This window comes from Haemaphysalis longicornis, unplaced genomic scaffold, assembly GCF_048455015.1.
Source record: "Haemaphysalis longicornis isolate Haplotype H1 unplaced genomic scaffold, Haemaphysalis longicornis Haplotype H1 scaffold_1, whole genome shotgun sequence".
Classification (NCBI taxonomy): Eukaryota; Metazoa; Arthropoda; class Arachnida; order Ixodida; family Ixodidae; genus Haemaphysalis; species Haemaphysalis longicornis.
Window position 1 is genome coordinate 353,525,682 of NW_027526203.1, and position 20,609 is coordinate 353,546,290.

At 44.4% G+C, this 20,609-nt stretch overlaps 2 protein-coding genes across 5 annotated transcripts; one reads left to right on the forward strand and one right to left on the reverse strand.

Moving 5' to 3' along the window:
• Positions 1–3,000: 3,000 nt before the first annotated feature.
• On the reverse strand, positions 3,001–12,688 carry LOC144154899 (uncharacterized). 2 transcript variants are annotated; one of them, XM_077686002.1, is made up of 2 exons: positions 12,494–12,688; positions 3,001–10,838 (listed from the first exon to the last, which is right to left on the reverse strand). In XM_077686002.1, exon 2 carries the CDS (start codon positions 10,826–10,828, stop codon positions 10,406–10,408), a length of 423 nt encoding a protein of 140 aa, XP_077542128.1. In that variant the 5' UTR covers positions 10,829–10,838; positions 12,494–12,688; the 3' UTR covers positions 3,001–10,405. The 2 variants fall into 2 exon arrangements, with proteins under 2 accessions (XP_077542128.1, XP_077542127.1); XM_077686001.1 differs by lacking the exon at positions 12,494–12,688 and adding an exon at positions 12,151–12,467.
• A 94-nt stretch (positions 12,689–12,782) lies between these two features.
• On the forward strand, positions 12,783–20,339 carry LOC144154900 (peptide methionine sulfoxide reductase-like). Of its 3 annotated transcripts, none has more exons than XM_077686005.1 (4): positions 12,783–13,030; positions 13,854–14,011; positions 15,401–15,652; positions 19,878–20,339. In XM_077686005.1, the coding sequence occupies exons 3-4, from the start codon at positions 15,471–15,473 to the stop codon at positions 20,092–20,094; spliced, it is 399 nt and encodes a 132-aa protein (XP_077542131.1). In that variant the 5' UTR covers positions 12,783–13,030; positions 13,854–14,011; positions 15,401–15,470; the 3' UTR covers positions 20,095–20,339. The 3 variants fall into 3 exon arrangements, with proteins under 3 accessions (XP_077542131.1, XP_077542130.1, XP_077542129.1); XM_077686004.1 differs by lacking the exon at positions 12,783–13,030 and adding an exon at positions 13,310–13,690; XM_077686003.1 differs by lacking the exon at positions 12,783–13,030 and adding an exon at positions 13,310–13,485.
• The last annotated feature ends 270 nt before the right edge of the window (positions 20,340–20,609 follow it).

Consider the following 20,609-nt stretch of genomic DNA (forward strand, 5'->3'; position numbering starts at 1 on the left):
AGCGTGAACTGCACTTGCCACGAGCGGTGTTTTTTTATTCATGGCGCCGTAACCCACCGATAGAGGCCAACTTCTTTCTATACTTAGGATTATTTTAATGTTATAAGTTAAAAAGGAAATCATGTTGTAATACAAAGTTCGAGGCAAATACAATTTATTTTTAATATTTAGGGTAAAAGATGTGTTTGCATCTTAAAAAAGGAAAGATATTAAAATGGAAGCCATAGTGAAAAACAAGAGGTAGGTGAATACTCAAACCTTTCAAACGTTGAAGTGAATAACGCAATATTCGATTCTGCTTGGAACTGAATAGCACTATTCTATAACATCGAATAAATTTTCGAAGCATTTCGAAATTCGAAATTCGAAAACGTTCCCGAAGTTCTTCGCTGATGGCGACAGGCTTCCCAGCACTGCTCCGGTGATGCGCGGCTGAGTGGCAAGAGAAAGGTGCTTTTGGGCAGTGCCTCTCATCTTGGCGTACAACAAACTCCACCTTCCTGCTTCTCTCTTCAAATGCTGATAACGTGATAGCCCCCAAGCTGCCCCAGTCAAGGCTTTCTCGGTAAGAAAGCCCAGCTTCGTGTCATAGTACCCCCCAGTCCCTGGTTTGACCGAATGATGTGCAAATTGATCTTTTTTTAAAGCCTGTCAGAATCCCCTTTTTAAAGCGAAGCTTTATATGCCTCCCTAGTGCCATCCATTGTTACGCCAAAACACACTGCAGGAAAGCAAACTTACACTATGAATGCCTTAAAAAAAAAAAAAAACACTTCCTGTGGTCGGAACTGAACCTGGGTCCACCACGTTACGGAGCCAACGTTTATCCAATCGCGCCATTCTGATGCAGTCTTCGACGTTGACTCAGGTTGCATGGGAGTAAGCTTCGCATTTTAATCATCTTTCTCTTAACCCCTTAAGGGCTTATGACGACCTGAGCTCGTCATGAGCAGTTGCCAGTATTTTGCTTATGACGAGCTGGGGTCGTCATGGGTCTCTTGCAATGTCACAAGAGGCTTGTGACGAGCCCAGCTCGTCAAACGGTGCTTTTCTATTTACAACATAGATGGCAGCACGGGTTCTGCCATTAGCGCTTGTTTCAATGAGAGTTTACACACTAGATGGCGGAATGGGTGGCTTGTTTCACGCACATTTTACAAACATGGCTTCATCCGTGCTGCGTTCTGGTGCAATAAATCTGTCTTCTTCAGGTGATGAAAGCGATAGTGATCAGGATAGCAGCGGTGTGTTTGATTCTTCGAGTAAAGCAGATAGTGATGACGTTTTTACGGACAGCGACTTTGAACGGGAAGACAACCGCGATGATATGATGGGCAGCTCCCGTGAATGGTACCCGATAGACCCTGAGGAGGCTCAATGCTCAGTGCCGCACTCTGAATGCTACCACACGGATGGTAGCATCACCTAGCTTCAGGGGAGCTATCGAGGAATAGTGCATTATCTGCACGGCAATTGAAACCCAACCTTTACTTTTTGGATTTGCAGAAATTTATTTGTAAATACACCTGATGTGCCCCACGTATAGTGTATTATGTGGAGCGAAGAATGACCAATAAAACTTTATAATATGCCGTAAAATTTTTTCGATTATATTTTTTCTGTTTTCAGCGCGTTTTTGAAGCATATCACAGCATTAAAAAAATTGGCCATTTTGGAACATAATTCTTTCATTTAATCAGCCCTTAAGGGGTTAAGAAAGGAGCTTTGATTTTTTTTTTTTTGTACATGGGACACAAGAAAAGCGATGAATTTGCCTAGCTTTATGCCCCTACATTACATGCAAGGAAACTTTCAGTAGGCCACCAGGATTTTTGCTAGGTGGAAGCAAAGCAACCGTGTGTGTTTGAAAATTAAACAGGTGAACTGAGACAATTCCAATTCTTTTAAGCAACGAAAATGGTTTTTCTGCACCAACTCGAAAGTTCAATGCACCAAAGTACGCCAGAGCTGCTTTCCTGCCTGGCCCAAAATTCAAGTGACACTGCTGTGCACTTCTCTCTTAACGTCATGAGGCTGACATGAGGCAGTGTTGGACCATTCTCCACTGTGCTGAGCTAAAAGGAAATTGGCACACAGGAGCCAGGGTGGTAGTATCATTGGACAGGCATTACTCAAAAATAGCAGGAAATGAACGACTCTCCCTGCAACATAATCTGTTTATTAAAAGTTTCATCTGTTCCTCAGTTCTGATCACTTATCAGCCAAAACTGGCATGATGGTGCCACTGTTCCACCTCTCTCTCTTGTTTTGCACAGTTCCATTGTCAACAATATATCACAATTATTTTATTGTGTTTGACATGCCTGCAAGTTCCTTGCATTGCAGACTCATCAAAATAATTCTGACAGAAAAAAAATTGGCTGGCAGTTACGATACTCCCTAATGCGATATTTGGGCGCAGCAGCAGTGCGCTGAGGCAGCACTCACTCGTGGGTTCTCTCGATGGCAGCGATGATGAGCCTCTGCATCGGCGGCGCGAAGTGTGCCTCGGGAAGAAACCGACAACTGCGTCTTAAGCGAATGCACATCATAGTCACGCGTACGCCCCCCTCCCATTTTCGCCAAGGGTCGCGCCGTCGAGCGCCTCGTGCGGGCACAGCATACTGCCCCCACCCCCACCACACGCTTTCAGAGAGCGCTGGCTCACGCCACCACGGCGAACCGCCCTCCCCTCCCAATTTCGCGACACTCTTCTCCCTTGCTTTCTCTCATCATTCACTTTTTCTTGCACTCGTCGGTCCAACCATCGTTCGCTCGGTCATGATGACGGCGACGCGGCTCAGCCCACGAACGGGCGACAAAGGGCAGCGCCCTAAAACAAGTCACGTGCAATGACTTGCCACATTCCGAGTACAGCACATGCCACGGCTGCATGTTCGCAAAGGCTCTGCCATATTTGACAGCAATGATGACGGTGTCTTGAGATGTCACCTTGTTTACTCTGATTGGGACACTGGGAAAGTAGCACTAAACACAACGAACTGGTTATTAGCCGTTTTATTGTCATGACAACTTTTCTACAGGTGTTAGAACTTGGTAAGGTGTGTGGCTATTACACCATAGCCTGGATGAACTATTTACATATATACAGTGTACTTACATTCGATTTCTGTTGCCAAAACAATCAGCTAAAATTTTTTAACAGCAACTAGGACTATTAAAGGCACCTCTGCATACATAACTGAACTTTTTTGGCCCTAGCCAGTGCTTGTAATTAAGGAAAATTTTACATTACACATACATATACACACAACCAATGACCGTGCAAACATGTTCAAGAATTGGTTTGCAGTCAGGAACTACTGCCTGCAAAGCTGTGCCGTAAAACATTTGCACTGAAGAGAATAAGCTAGTGTTACCTTTAAAACACAGAGTACATTATTGCACCCACTTTTATGCTCATTAATTTTTTTCAATCAATCAATCAATCTCCCTCCCTTTATTGATAGACAGCGTTTCTTTTAGGGGCTGAATGCAGCATATAGCTGCAGAAATGTTTGCAATAATATCTTCTTGAACCGGTTGTCAGAGCATAAAAATATGGGTGAGAGTGCACATCATTAACTGGATGATGTTAGCTGAAACTGGATGGAAACATGACATGTAGCTCTTCAAAATGACTGTACACAACAGTGTCACAAGATAAATATGTACTTTGTATGTACACTTTATGCAATACTGAATTAGAACATGTTGAAATTTCCTTGTGGTGGACAAAAAAAAAAAAAAAAAACTCCAGCGAAGCAATCCAGCACTGCACACACCACAGACTTTCACGTGATAAGGTTGAGGGCACCATAACAATAGAAACCACCTTAGCAGTTGTTAACAAAAATAGGTTAAACAAGTAGGTATTGTATTTACACTTTATCATATGACTGCCTAATTTTAGAAAAACAGGCATTGGACTTTCTTTCGAGAGTGTACCAAATAAATCATACAGGGTGCTGTAGCTACAGCTCCTGTCCCTGAATTTGCTGGACCAGACACAACATTTGCACGCTGCATGCTTGATAAAAAAGCCACTGCCGGGCTTTCAAGCAGAAGATTTCTGTGTAGGGTACGGCTTTGTGAAATCTCTGCCCACAGTAAAAAATGGCTGTCATATCGACTGTTAGAATTTTGATCTGCACTCAAAAGCTGGCTCACATTTTAGGGCTGACTAGTCATGTGACTGCACTTGCTACAGTGTGATTGTGCACTTGCGTAAAATTTTGCGCGCTTTTTATAGTTCCTAAACAAAAAACAAAAACATTTTTTTCTTTTTTGCATGAGCTGCTCACTGGCCACCCTTTCTGATACCAAGTTCAAAGGAAGATGATCACCATTTTTGTTTATGCATAGGCGAAATTAAAATCATTATTAGATTAGTACACATCTGGTACTTTAAATTATTGTTTTATAATTTTTTAGTTTCAGAAGGTAAAAAATGGGCACTATTTCAGATGAAAACAGGGGAGAAATGAGGTTGCCTTTCATATATTTGGGCTCTATTTTTGCCAGTGACAAAATGATGGTGAGCAGTAACACTACCATTTCAGGTGCAAGATAAGCTTTAACACCGGCAAATTCACCAAGAAAGTTGGTCTGAACATGCATCAACCCTGCAGGCATTTTGGGATCACCTCAGCCACACGATGACTTGGGGCCACTCCAACAGTACTCAGAATGTTCATAGGGATTTCCTGCAGGGCACTGTGCAGGTGCCCACAATTTGCTCCGAGCTCTGTACATGAACTCCCTGCGCTCCCTGCTTGCCCGTGGGGAATGGAATCATTTTAAAACATTTGTTGACCTTCTAATTCTCGAGCTCCAGTGGACAGGCAGTGTGAAACAAGATCCCTACAAAGGACATCCAATTGATTTTGGATGGTCAGACTGACGCGTTTTCGAGGCTTGTGGTTCAAACAGTCTGCCGCACTGGTAAAAACTGCACAGAGGCAAATACAAGATCGCTCTTTATCCACCCCTGCAATGCCACATTCCTCTCAAATGAATTTACTCTGCGACAAGCAGCTGGCCAAAATACTGCCTTCTCATATCAAACAGCACCCAGTCAAAAAAGACCCAGTAAATTGTCACATGTGCCACGCTAATAGCACCTGACAAAACCAAGAAGAAAAAAAAATCGGAGGAGGGCACATAGCCTGGCATATAATTCAGAGCTCACTTCGTAAAAGACACAACACACTACACATGCCCACTCACGTTCATCTTCTGATTATTTTCACCTGGTGTTCGAAACATGACCAGCAGCCCCACCCTGCTCTGCTTTGCCAGTCTTTCTTTTTTGTTTTGTTTTTTATTGTTCCCCGGTGCCCTCATTTTTGCAAACACAGCCAAACTGACTACCATTGCAACTCCACAGCGTTACTTCAGCGTAGCCACCGTTTGCACCAGGCACTGCCTCTGATGGTGGCATTAATATTATTCTTGCTGTGAGTGAAATTCTTTTCCTCACACCGTGGCAATAGATCAATGGAGTTAATTTTTTCACTTTGATGCAGAAAAGACTGAACGGCAAGAAAGCAGTACAGACAACGAGAGTACTTGCTAGGCTAGCCTGATGCTACTGCACTTTTGATGCGTAAATTACATGCAGTCTAAAACAACAGAAATTTAACACTGGATGTTTAGTGTGCCACAGTTACACCTTTTCTACGGGGCGCATCAAAACGGAAGGCTACAGATAAAATTAGACCACCTAGAGCCCACCTAAATGCGTACACAGGCATTTTTATTTTTTGCCTCTACAAGGAAAAGAAGGACAAAATGCCACGTTCATTTTATGCTAACCACACAGCATCGCTCTGCAGACTACTTTGAAAAATTGGTCACTGCGAATTTACTGCCACCAACTTGTTCAAACTATACCTGCAACCTGTAATGTAACTGGTGCAAATATTTCCATTTTTTGTTTTCGCCAGCCGGATAAAAACAGTGGGTGCACTCCAAATTTTTTGTCACTTTCTACTTTGATCGCTTTGTGAAGGTCAAAGTGATGTGTTCTAATGTTTAACACCAGAGCTCTAAAGGTATGCAAAAGTGAAAGGTTAACACAAGACCTTGATACAATCAGACCACTTCTTCCTCCATCCTGCTGAGAGTAGTGCATGTTGGTTCTCTTTACAGAAGCAAAACTCTCTGATTCCATGGCTTAAGCTACCACTCCCTGTTTCCTAGTCACATCTGCACAAATTAAGTCACACCTTATGAACATAAACACCACGAATATTGACAATTATACAAAAATTTCTAGGGAACCAGACTTTTTAAAGGTATTCCCATCTAGTCAGTATCGAGCCCTGCTTTTTTGGAGAATGTGTAAAAGAATAAGAACCCAAAGCTTTAGAAGGCTGCCCGTCAATACGGACAATATGAGTATTGCAAACTTGCTCACCTTTCAGTAAACTGTTTGTGGGCATGACAGAAACAAACAACCAACCGAAAATTGCCAGAAGGCAATGTAAGTGTAGATTTCAACACAATATAAAGGCACTTTTGCACACTTCGTTGAAGTAAGGAGCACCAAGAGGGAATGCAATTAGATACGGGGACTCAAGCTCAGTTGCAAATAAGCCATTGTGTGATTTTACAAGGTACAGTAAATGTTTGCAATTTAAGACGGGCATTGCCTAAACAATGAAAACAATGAGAAAAAAAAAAAAAACGGTATCTGCTTCACGCATTTATGTTCACAAATGGCTGATTCATGCAAACTTTGTTACTGAGCCATGGGGGCCCCCGATTTCGTTTTTTGTTTTGTTTTGTTGACCTTCAGCTGTAATGTAGCCTGCAGTCCTTGTACGCAGACCAAAAGTAACACTGGTTCCATCAACAAAAATTTTCCTCTATAATTTACAGTATGGTTCCACAATGACTCAGTTTGAGGACAATTTCTGGCAGGTATAGAATGTATTTATGAGGCATAACTGCAACTGTATCAGCGCGTTTATGTTTGTTCATGAAATTACATAGTTTGCGGTTGACTCTGCCTTGCACAAATAAAGCAGCCTAAAGCTGAGGGCTTCAATTCTAGATGTAACCACAGCCAGACCGTGTACGCTTACAAATGCAACTGCAGCCCTTGACGCATTAGAGGAATTACTTGGGTGGAGGGGCAATTAGTATGTGCAACAGCACCAGTGTGGAGACGGCCAGATAAAAACAGTCTGGTGGGGGATAACAAGGCCGAGAAGCAGGATGCTGTGACCACACACGAAAAGTTGCATGGTGAATAAGGCAGTGAGAATAAGAGCACGCGAGAGCACAACAAGAGGATTGCTGAAGAGGAAGGTGAATAGAAGAGAATCTCACTTCATTCACCTCTGCCCTTGTGAAAGCTTAAAAGCTATGCCGAATGCTGAATAGCGGAGATTCACACAGTTAGTAGAAGGGGGGGGGGGGGGGGGGGGGGGTGGAGAGAGAGAAAAGCTTGACAAGTGGCCCTGCTATTCTGCCAGTAGTAAAGAAAAGAAAAATGCAGCACTGTTACTTGGCATCTTCTCTTGTCACGCGTTTCCACACAAGCCTTCATATAAGTGCCAGTTAAGCGACTCAAAGGTACGCACACATTTTGCACAATGTACTCCAATGGCAAATGTTACCTCTTAGGTAACACTAGTGGCAATAATTTGGGGAGAAAAAATATTGCCAAACTGTTTTAGTAAGCACAGGTTTTGGAGCAAGCCACAGGTGCACAAGCAAAACCAGCTATGCACTTTACTCACTAAGCAAGGTAAAAGCACAATAAAGAATTTGGTTCTTTAACAAATGCGACCCGACAAAACCTTTAGACTAGAGAGCCATCCAAGCATGCATAGACATGCCAGTTAAATGTACGGTTAATTTCCAAGCCATATGACCCAAATTTTGTCCACTGACAGCCACTAGCTATCAGAATGCAGAAAGATATACAAGCTTTCACCCATGAGAAAAACAGTAGCACCAGCAGCACCTTCTACATGACCAACTGAAGTACGCTGTGCGCTGCACTTCTTTATCCTCAACAGTTTTCAACTTAGTCTGCACTGCAAGTCGAGTTCCAGTTGTAGCACTGCAATAATCTAAAGCATTCATAAAACAGGACAGCCCTTTGGTACGGTCCTTGGTGTTTCACATGATCGCAATTACTCTGCAACAGCCCAGCCCTACTACAATGCCTAACCTGACAAATGAAGCCTTCTTGGGCTTCACTCTTTTTTTCCGTGCCCCTCAGAGGAAGATATCAAACACTGCCCCACTGTACCTCCCAGTGGCCACAAGCAGTGTCAAAAAACACTGGAACTGTTTCTTGACCAACAAATTCTGGAATAGACAAACCGATGTAGTCGGGCCACTTTCCTTTGCCCGGTACCTCATTTTAAAGAAACAGAACAAAAAAGAAAAAATATTGTGTGAACGGAGGGCACACAGGACAGTAGTACATTGCACAACAAAGATTTCATTGAAGGAAACAGCTCCTTCAATAGAATTCCAGCTGTGAGCCATCATTACTATCCTCCCTCTTTTACATTAAACTTTATTTTTACACTGTTCTCGAAACAAATGGTTTCAAACTCTTCCAACTCGTGATACTTGTTTAGCAACTCAAGTTCATGGCATCTAACACTAACACACACACACACACACACACACAAAAGGTTTTCAGTTTGTGTAAAGTCTATCACAGCAGACCAAATGGACGGGCTATAATCTGCATAATAACCTCATCCATCTGTGTACCTGTGTAGTTTTTGCTTATTGTCTGTGTAGTTTTTCTTAAGGGCTAAAATACAAAACAAAGTTAACGTCTCGTGAACGAGGCACGAAAAAAAAATTGCTAGTAGCGCGTCGTTCTGTGTACTCTCTTCCCGCACCACTGTCTTTTTTTCGTGCATTTTTCGTAATGTATCAATACCAACTCGCCAAACTTCCATTTCGCTGAAATTTAATGTGCCCTGGAATAAAATGACAACCACATAGTTACAAATCCCAGGGCATTGAAGTGCAAAAGCATAAGTGTTTATAAGACCAGTTTAAAAGAGAAGGGCTGGTGCATCCTGCTGCAGTGCATACTCAACATACTGATATTCAAGGGTTTTTTCTTTTTTTTTCCTAACGGGACAGGAATCAGGATGTACACTCTTCGCTAAAAGTTTCGAAGCTAGGCTCTTGTTGCCACGCATCAGGCAATTTGATGCAGAAACTTATTTGTGACTCTCATTTGAAAGGCTCATGCAAAAATGCTAAAGAAATTAGGTTCCTTCTTCAATGGTTCAGTTGTTTGAATTTGAAGTGGACCGCCAAAAACCTTTTTTGAACTTTCGTACTAAAGGTGACAATGCCTAGATTATGAAGCGCTCGGTGCACATTGGTGGAACCTTAATAACAAGGAACTTCACAGAATGGGCTAGTAAAAGCAATGAACTGTTCACTAAGATGACATCTGAAGCTAGTGACCATAGAAATAAAATTTGTTCAGTGCAACTGAGCAGCAGGCGGTAGAACAACATGTAGGCCTTTCTCACAGAAGACAAAATGTGCTGCCACAAAACAGCTTGAGTTTTTGTTCCACAAACAAGATGCATTGCAGCAACAGATGCTTCAACTATACTGTCACTGCTGGCGATAGGCAAGCGAAAAAACTGTTACCTGTTTGCTGTGACAATTAGGTGCTCCACACTGTGCACCTATCATTCAGTCTTTACCACCCCAGTGATATTGTCAAAAGGTGCTTCAAGGGGGAAGAGGAAAAGAAAGAGGTGAAATGATGCAAGCCCTCACGAGTGGCAAACTCGCCACTGACTGCAGCAGACAAGTACTCAACGTTACCTGGACTTCAGAAGCTGAAGAAAACTTTTAAAGGGCCCTCAAACTCTTTACGGGAATACATAGTGAATAAACATTTTAAGCCAGATGACGTGACCCCGGGTATCGAACCAACTATTGCTGTTCTGAGCACAGCACAGCACTGAAAACTGGTGCAAGATGTTGCCATTTCTGATCTCCACTTCAAATTCCCACCACAGCTCCGAGGTTTTGTGCGTGTAACAGAAGACAGCTAACCGGCTTTTTCTCATCTTCAACAACAACAACAGTCGATAAGCACTACAAGGAAGAGCACAATAAAAGCAACTCGGAGATAAAAACTGTGTGTGCAGCGTGGGAGCAATACTGCTCTGAAAGCTGCCAGACCACTTCCAGCTGGCCCTTCTTCAGGGCCCCTGAGGGGATATGTGGCAATGTGCATGGTGAATGCTCGTGCGCTTTACAGGCAGGCTCTGAAAAGCTGCTTAAATAGTACAGGACCAGGTGGGACGGGGACAGAGGCCGTCCGAACAGTGTCTGCCTCGAGATGCCTTGGCGAGCCCCCGTCCGAATTGGGGCACCCCTGATGGCGGTGCTACCGCACTGTTCTCGCAATCACCAGGCTGCGGCCGACCTTGTAGTCCTTGACGTGGTAGCGTTCCTGAGAACAGGGGGTGGTGGCATGCTTACGCTGATAGTGCCGCTCACGGGAAAATGCCGTGGCAAACTTCTTGGTGCACCCTTGGCACTCGAAGCCCTTGAGCGGTGCCTCCGAGTAGCGCCCATCGGCGTCCTCCTCGTCCAGCGCGTACGACTGGTCACCATCGGGCGACGCTTGGTCGCAGTGGTGCTGGCTCGTGTGGGACCGGTACTCGGACAGCAGGCTGAACTTGAGCGCGCACAGCTCGCACTCGAAGGCGGCCGCTGGTGGGCCCGAGGAGTGGGTGCGCTGGTGCTCCTCCAGGCTCTTGAGGAAAGCAAAGCGCTTCCCGCAAGCGCCACACTTGTGCCAGGCCATGGCGCCCAGCCTGCGAGTGCAAACACAGCTTAGTACACACGCTGCACACAGCCCCTGAAAAGCCACGGAGCCTCTCCCATAACGCCTCACGTTCATATGATATAGAAAACTGAACTCGACCCCTCCATCCTGACCTCCAACAGTGGGCTACAAAAAGTATTCACAGCTTTCTAGTGTGCCCAAGCGTGTGTGCTAGTTATTACACCAGTCAAGCTGTGCAACTTCAATCCCGCTAAATCATTTATTTCACCAGCACCGTACAAGCGTACACAATTTTTTGTTGCCCCAGAAAAAACGACAAAGCACAGCGGGTTTTTTTTTTTTTTTTTCAGGTATTATAAACAGATTTTCATACAAATTTTCAAAAGTTTGTTTTACGGTTCGATTGAGCTAGGACATGAGCGCTGCCCGAGACAAGCAAACCGCAAAGGATAAAATGCACTGTGGGCTAAAGCATGCTTGTCAGTGGCAGGAATGCCCAGTCAAGAAAGTACGAGTACACAACTTTTAATGGTCAGAAAAGGCAGCCAGCTCAGCTGAGGCCATAAAAAATTTTCCAAACTTGCTTTACTTTTTCAAGGTTTCTTTCCCCTTCAATAGTAATTACAATACCACCAAACTTCAATAGTTCTTGCCCAACACGCTCTTTTACAAATTTTACGCTACAATTGTTAATGTTTTCTAATATCTCAACTACCGAAGTACATTGTTCAAGTACTAATCAATTGCGCGGTGCGTAAACAAACTGCGCGGTTAAATTCAAGGTCCAAATGTGCTTCGGACCTTAAATTTTATGCTTGGGGAATATGCCAAAGGGAAAGCACAAATTTGGACGGTTGACATTGCGGCATACGTCACGTTATAATAGCGACAGATTTGCTACGAGAACAGCATAACACACCATTTATGTCGAAAACGTCACTGCTACAACACAAAACCCTAAGTTCTGCAAAGGCCTGGGCTCTAAACTACTGACATGGAAACCATCTATGCCATCGCCAAGTTAATACGCGTAAAATGAAAGGGGTTACATTTCGCTGTACATGCACAGAGCTTAACAGCTTTAGCTTCATTTCTATGACGGTCGGAAGTGCGGTGAGCCAGATCATGTCATAGCAAGTCAAGCGGACAATAAACGAGCAAAAAGAAGGTTGCACTCAATTCCGCACAGATGCGTAGCTGACAAGCGGTTGGGATGCAGGTGCACTTACATACTTCAGTACCTGTTCCCACGCTACGCACCATCACAGCTGAGACATCGACAACAAACGAAGCTGGGCACATTATGGTCTACTGCACGACACGCTGCAAAAACAGCTTACCCAGGCAGGCTTTCTATGTAGCTCGGAGTTTGCCTAAGAAGAGACATCACACAGTAAACGATCACATTTATCTTTTTGTTGTTTTCTTCATCACAGGCAACATGCCAGCAGCTCAAAAACAAAGCTTCAACGCTGAGACGCACAAACGTATCCAGAAAAACAAAAATAGGTCTGCGCCCCCTTGGCAACAAAAATTGCTCCGAAATGCCATCTGTCTCCTCGACAACTGTGTACGGGACAACTTCTAGCGACAAACATATTGACTCGAAACAGGTGCAGCTGTGGGGAAGATACAGGTGCCCGAAGCAAAATGCCTCACTGCTCGGAAAGAATGCACACAAACCTTGACGCGGTCCGAACGGGTTATTACGTACGCTCCTGTTAAAGGTAGCTGACCGTATAAAAAGGGGACATCACGGGCATTTTCGCCACAACATAGTCATGGTTGCTGAACTGGGGTAACTATTTTTCTCCGTTCGTAAAGGAAGAATGAAGAGAGGACCCCTGAGATGCCATACTAGCCATAACCCACTAGGCTATGACTAGCTAGGCTCAACAAATCGTGTCGGAAGTTGTGTTACGTCACAAGAAATGCCGTCCAATCGTGTGTTCGATGGTAGACAGAACAGAGCAGACGACAGGTTCGCTTCCTTCGGGTTGTGGCGTCGCGCACCCGCTGCGAACTTAGTATGTGTCGAATTGACCAAAACAACATTGTTTCCCCGCAACGCCGCTGTTGGCGTTGTACATTACCAAAACAAACCAGAATTTACAGTATGATACCCTTGCTGTGCTGAACAAGCGCAAACTCGGAAGATTTCAGCTGGGTGACACAGGCATGTTCGAGAAGGGCCCGCTGGTTGGTTGCCTCAGACCATGGGTAATGGGCCCGCTCTCATAAACTTACCATATTTTCAGCGCGAATTCACATCTCGGTTATGGTGACCATATCTCGGTCAATTAATAGTAGCGCACTGAGGTGCTGATTATATATTATCTTGTTGATTATGTGCTCAAGACTGGTGTGTCCGTCTGCGCGTCGTGCCACAGCCTTAGTTTTGATTGTGTAAACGTCAATGAATTTAATGGTCATTTGAATAAAATAATCATGCCGTGACCATCAGAGGTACACATCATCATCATCATAATCAACTGCGTCATTCTTGCCCGTCATTCTCGTCGTGCAAGCAGGTGCAAGTCGGGGGCCTCGGGGCGAGTCGCTTCCCGTGCGGGAGCTGGTGGGACGCTCGGATATGTATTGATAAGGGGCTTCCTTTAATGCAGTTTCCGTTGCTTCGACAGTTGTTCCTTGTTTCATCGAGGCGACTGAGCGAGGTACGTGTGCACGCCCTTTGCTGGCGTTGTTGACAGTATCTATATAGCGCGAGGCTACCATTATCGGTCGGGGACGTCCATCGGTCGGCCGGCGCAGCAGCAGCCGAGTCTTGTTTTGGTCGTTTTTATATGCGCTTTGGGTTACCGTCATCGTCACAGTAACGTCACATCGGCAGTAATGGGCGACGTGCAGTCCTATCCTAAGGTATATGCCATGCGTTCCTCGTTCGTCTTAAAGTCCCTTGATCGGCGCTTAGCAGCAGATGAAGGGACTTTAGTTCGTCCTAGCTGCGCAGTCGTGTGGTTTTTGTGTGATTGTGCCAGACTGACCCGCATGTCCTAACGGTGCGCCTCTCATGCGATTTCAGATGCCTCTCTACGAGCCGAACGTGGCGGTGAAAAAGGCAACCTTTGCCTTAGCATGATTCTGGTTCCCCGAGGCGCAGTTCGGCTGCGCCCCGGGGGTTGTTCGCACCCGTGTTGGGTACACGGGCGGAACTACGAAGAACCCGAACTACCAGAAACTGTAAGTGGACGACGTGTATGCGTAGTGCGCAGTCAACAAGATATGTTTTGGATTGCCGACAAAGAGAACAGTTAAACTGTCTTGTCAGTATCGACCGATCTTGAACTTTTTAGTAGTCGTTTGACACGAGTCGACGAACTCGTTCGGCATTAAAAGTGCGCTATGTGCCTGTTAAACGAACTTTTATCAACTCCACAGCCTGGAATGTTCCTCTGCAGCAACTTCAGCTAACTTTTTGTTTAGTCCTGTTCAGTTTGTTAAAGTTTCAAACTTGGGCTTGCTATGCATAGTTGAAAAAAAAAAAAAAAAAAAATGTGCGCGCTATACCCACGTCAATACGAAACAAACACTGGCTAAACAAAATCGGGCCCAATTCTCTAAAACGACGGGGCGTCGCTTTGAAACGACAGGGTAGCGATATGCAAATGCATGTGTTCTGGGGTTGGGGCCGTCGCTTTGAGGAAGCTGTGCACTCTGTGCCATTGCTCTTCTCTCGTGCCATTGCTGATCGCAAAGGCCATGCACTTGAACACAAACATCTATTTGGCAAGCCACGCACGAGACCTCTCCTGTTCTTTTACTGCATGGTGTGTGCTGACATTACCTGTCCTCTTTCTGCTGCTCTGTACTATCATTTATTTTCCCCCATTTTGCGCTCGCACTGTACTGTTGTTCTTTATTTTGTGTTTGTGCCCGCTTGTGCAAAGGCTTCAGACACATGCACAGATTCCTTGTGGTCAACCCTCGTAGTGCTTGTGCACTAAAATTGTGTGGCAATGTGTTACAGGGCAAAGCAAGCAGCATGCGTCTCACCCTTGCCATGCCCTGGTGAACTGCCGGTGTGATGGGCTGAACATAGAAACCAACATTTAGCGCCAGCCTCTGCGTGTAATCAGCTTGCCCCTTGTAAGCAAGGAAAAATACAGGGCACCAAGCATGGAAAGATGTGCTGTACAATGTCTTGACACCAGGGGACAGGTCTCAGTTGTCTAGTCCAGAAATGTTGCTTTTTCTGTCCGTTTCAAGTTGTGACGTAGCTCCAGCGCCGGGCCTCGTTATGCAATCAAGTGCCACGCCTTACTTGTTTTGCATCGCATCCAACTGGTTGCCTTTAGCCTGTCAGGGCTCACTCGAAGTGGATACTTTGAAAGGGAACTCAGAGTTCTGCCCCAGAAGGGAAATGTCAGATGGTGCGCTGATGCATTTTGCGACCGCTTGCGTACCTGGCCTATTTTGTCGCTGACTGCACATAAAAAGTATGGAAATTCAACAGGCATGGCCACGTCAGTGATGAAGCGTACTAAGTTATTTCCTGTTCAAATGCTTTAAAGTAAGCAACTTTTGACGCTGCATGTTGAATCGTGAGGTGCGTGGTGTTCACCCTTACAGGGGTGACCATACAGAGACTGTCCAGCTGGAATATGACCCTGCAGAGACCAACTACAAAAACCTCCTTGACATGTTCTGGGACTTCCATGATCCAACTGCGTGCCGCAAGCGACAGTATATGTCTGCCATCTTCTATCATGACAACGAGCAGAAGGTGATGGCTGAGGAGAGCCTGAAGAAGCACCAGGACAAAATAAAGAAGACTGTTGCCACCAAGATCCTTCCTGCGGCCACATTCTACGATGCTGAGGAGTACGTATGACGGCTTGCCGTTGCCATGCGTTGTTGTAAGGCACACCAGGCGGTTTACTGATGTAACAGTTGCTGTGAAAAGCTTGCTTGCAAGCTGAACACCTAAGCTCTCGTGAATGCTGTGCCAGGCCACCTGTCACAACCGGCTTGTGAGAGCCCACCTAGAATCTAGATTGAAGCTTTGAAAGTAGGATTGGTGCTTTCTAGCTGCTCTTTAATTTCTAGTGACAAGTCTATTTCCCAGGCTTGGTGGGGCACACGAGGTTCACTTGCAAGTGTAACTGTTGGGATAATGCGCATCAAAGCTTCATGTTAAAAAAATGCATAAACCCAAAGTCTAAAAATGAAACAAGAAATGTGTCCAGTATTACAGGCTAGACTACGCCATGGTGTGCATATTCTTGCTTGCCGACAATCGCGTTAGCACGTACTGCCGGACCATGTGTCCTTCAACAAGCACATCATAGTCACGGGGTTGTAGTGAATGATAACACAGGGCTCAAATTTTGATATCGTAATGATTTGAGATATCACTATCACATTACCCAGGTTGTGGTATACTGGATTTCTGTATGTGCTTTGTAACATCACAATTACACCAGGTGAATGGCTCATCTGTAGTGTTCAACAGTTTCCAATCCATAAAATTTGTAAGCCTTACCTTGAGACATTGTTTACTGCTTTGTACCCTTCCTGTAGTCGGGGGTGCCGACTTCCTCAAAACAGGTATTACTACTGTAATGTCCCCAGTCATTGCCCTGAAATTTGTAACAAAAAAAAAAGAAGTGGAGTGGGCCATGTCTCAAGGGCCAGACAGAAAATATTCGAAAAAAAAAACCTAGGGGTGGGTGATTGATCGATTACCTTTTTGATTGACCGAGTAATGCTTTAGTCATGATTAATTTTTTAAATCGGTTAATCAGTTTAAGTCGTGAGTAAACTGAAAAAGAGTGCCGTGTTGAAATTGTGCGCAAGCGTGTCGAGGATCATATTCGTGTTCTAATAACCCACCTGATGTGACAACAGAAAACGATGCAGTTATGCTCAGAGATTATAGTGATGAAAACCGAAAGCTTGTAGCCAAAACAGGCAAGAAAGTGGCAACGCTTAAAATACAAATTAAATTTACATGGTAAAAAAAAAAAAAAATCAGTGTACGGGCACTCGCACTGTTTGGCTGTTGTATAAACTAAGTCTGTCGTAATTAAACAGCGATTAACTGGCTTCCCCTGCACTTGCGGCGAGTGTCGATGCTTCTCATTCTAGAAAAGTGTGACGAACGCGGAGATAAGCGTCTCTCCCGAATTAGCGCCTTGATGATGACCTGCTCACCTCATCTGGAATGTCTGTGAACAGGCGAAGAACACATTTATCTTATTATTATTATTATCATTACTCTATTATAAATATTCTTAAAATAATATTTTTGGTCATTTTTCTTTCTAAACCAATGCACCCGATTAATCAATCAACTGATTAAAGCCAACCGATGAATCAGATTAAAATTTTTAACCGATGCCCAGCCCTAAAAGAAACAATATATATGTATATATTATTTTACATCTGGCGTGGCCTGACAAGAAGTAGACTCAACTTTAATAAAGGGATGTTATCTCGCTCGCAAGCTCGTGCAAACATCGTTTTACTGTCCGCAAAATTCACTGTTTGCGTTGCACGAGGGCAGTTCCAGAAGAGCACAATTCAAAGCTGCAACTGCTAGCAGCCTGTGCCCAAAAGCGAATGCAATACAAAAGCGAAACAAAAAGAAACGTCGGCCGAAAATTAGAAAGGGAAAAAAATATGACCAAGAAAAAAAGCATCTGCGTTTCTAGCTAGCAAAGTCACACGTGCGTTGAGGTGTTTCAAAGTAAATACAGAACAGAAAAGGGGAGGGTTTCTTGAGGCTTCCAAGGATTGGTTGCTCCTGTTTTCATGTAGTCAGCCCGTACGCACCCTGGAAAAGGGCTTGATCCAGGACGCATCTTATTATTATCATTATTGTTGTTGTTATTGTGATCGCAATGTGTTTAGGAGGGCATTTTCCACAGATTGCAGCACGTACAAGGTTTTCTATTTTAGTTGCAACAGATCTTTTTAAAAAGAAGGTGAATGTTAGAGACCTCTCACTCTTTTTAGGTACTTGCATGTCTCAATGGCCACCAAGAAATGTGGTAATCACACTAGTTAGCAAAATTAACAAAAATTGGGAAATTGATCTTCTAACTGCTAGTCTCTTGGGGACATATTTTTTGCTAATAAATCTGAAACAGCTAATAAAGACTGCTCACTTAACAGGAATTCATAATTATCCCTTGCGATCACAGATATGTACTCCCTTGGTAAGTCATCAGATGCATTGACGATCCATGCATGCACGCCAAGGTTCAGGTGTGGAATTTGACAGTGATGTTGGGGTCGCTTTTACGGGTGCATCTGACAGAAATCAAGGTTATGCAATTCTGTTATGTGAGCAAGGTATAGCTGGTTCCAATTTATTTGCAAGAGACATGTCCCCTAAAATTGGGAGGTAAAGACTCAACAATATTTGTTGGTTATGCAAATTGTGATTTTCTCTTGGCTGCCAACATAAAGAGCACTAGCCGGGTGACAACTTTCAGGTTCGTTTTTTTTTTGAAGCTGTGTTGCAACTAAACTAAACTACCTTGTTGATGAACAGCACTTGCTGGCAAAGGAAATAATTTGCTCGGCCATTCTGTAACATTGCTTTTGCCCTGTTTGGCTCCAGATGCCCTTGGGCAAAACTGAAGCTTCTAGATGTCAACATGTAACAAGCGTGTTACATGTGAGCTGTCATTACAAATGGACATTCCTTGCTTTATCACAACAAACTGGAATTTTACTTTGGGTAACTTACGTTCGAAACTTGTATAATAGCGTCGTTTTATGGTTGTGCTTGTGCGATACCACATTTTTTAAGAAGGAAAGGGCCGTCAAGGGGTGGAGCAGGTGCGTAGCGAGGGGATAGGCAGTGCAACCATCACTGCATCTGCATGGCATTCTAGTAAACATTGAGCTGCTTAATAACAAACCAAATACTAGTATGTTGCTTGCTGTTAGCTGGTGTTCCTAGCACACTTGTAGTTGCTTCAGTGAACGAGCCACAATGATGGATGTAATACCCCTGTCAAACGTGCCTATTTAAGTGCACTTCCACAGAGTGCACTCAACTAAAATGTCATTCGGGAGCACCTAAACAGCACTTTACAAGGAACGCACTTTAAGCTGAGTGTGTTCCCCAAACACACTTTACCCGGGCCAGCTCGCCGAGTGAGTAATCTCGTGAACAGAAGTCCAAAAATGGGGAAAAATAACCTAAAACTGCGAGCATTTAGATAATAGGGGCATTTTTTTTTACCTGAACTGGTGCAGATTAGTGCAGTGTCGTGCAGACCAGTGCAGAGTGCTACTGGAGATATCAATTAGTAAAAAAAATGAACACATGCTGCACTGCTTGCACCAGTGCAGCCAGTTCAGGTAAAAAAAATGCCTCTAATAAGTAACATTAAAAGTTGAGTATAGATATATTACTTATTTACTTTTACAAAAAGAGAAGCAGCGACAAAAAACAACAACGTAACCTCTCTCTCAACGACGTGCCAGCACCGCCTGGTGGGGTTTTGTTCCATGGCAGCTGTTCTCTGCCGCATTCTCGTAATTTCCCCCAAACAATAATGCTGCTATTATTCACTCCGCATTGAATAACAGTGAAGATATCAGCGCTGGTGTTCAGTCGCTGTCTCGACTGTTTTTTTTGTGAACTTGTGCAAGGCGCCGATTGCAATTTTTAACAATGCAAACACAACGAAATGTTTACATTATTTCTCACGTGATAAAGAGGGGGAATTTTAAGTAATTCTGCGTAATATTTACGCCGGCTATCGTCACTGACATCACGGCCAAGGGCACTTTATTCCCTCGTTTAGCAGCACGCAGCCGAAGTGTCACTTGGGAAGCCCCAGTGCACTCTGCGTAAGTGCACTTTTTCATCATTTTATAAGTGGGTTTGGCTGTGGTACCTTTTGGGGACCTTCCAAAGAAGCTTTGGATAAATAATGATGAATAAGCACGTTTGACAGGGGTATTATACTCTGGCTAAAGAGAGTGTGCGAGCACGGCTTAGGCTGATGGAGTGACAGTACAGTGACCTGTTCTGTCACTGTGGTCGTCGTGTCCAGCAACTTGCACTTTAAACATATTTTTGCAGTTACCACCAGAAGTACCTGCTGAAGCGCAATGCAGCCCTCTGTGAAAGCCTGGCCAAGTCGGGTCTGAAGAATTTCAAGGAGAGCCATGTTGCTGCCCGCCTGAATGGCTACTGCTCTGGCAATGGCACCATGGCTGCCTTTGAAGCTGAATGCGAGAAGCTCGGCATTAACGGCACGCAGGCTGCACTGGTTCGGCAGTGCCGTAAAACTGCTTAGTCCCAAGTGTCTTCGCTCTACCTGCATGCAAAATTGTCGAAGGAAACTGTGATGTTGCTGCACCATGGCACTGCCTGTGGACACTGCGTGCCCGGCGGTCCTGTAATGCAGCCAACGCTTACATATGACGTTCACTGGGGCAAGGCCTTGGCCTCCTGTTGAGCTGATGCTTCATGGTGGCTGCATTACACCGCGGGCTGCGTGACACGGTTGTCAATAAAGGTGTCGCCTCAGAGTTTTATGAACATTACCGCTTTTTATTGGTACAAACAATGTGCCAGCTTTTCTGCTCCCACCGTGGCATTTGTCTTCACTGCTGCTCGTAACCATATGAGGTATTAGCTTTTTTGATGTAATTGTCATTGATCTAAATGATGACACTCGGTGATGATGCACTCAGCTTTTCTGCTATATTACACAATTCCTAACTTTTAAACACTTCGACTCTGAGTGGCCTTTACTCAGGAGTGCAACTTCAAACATCGCATCATCTCCATATATGCACAAAGCTGTGA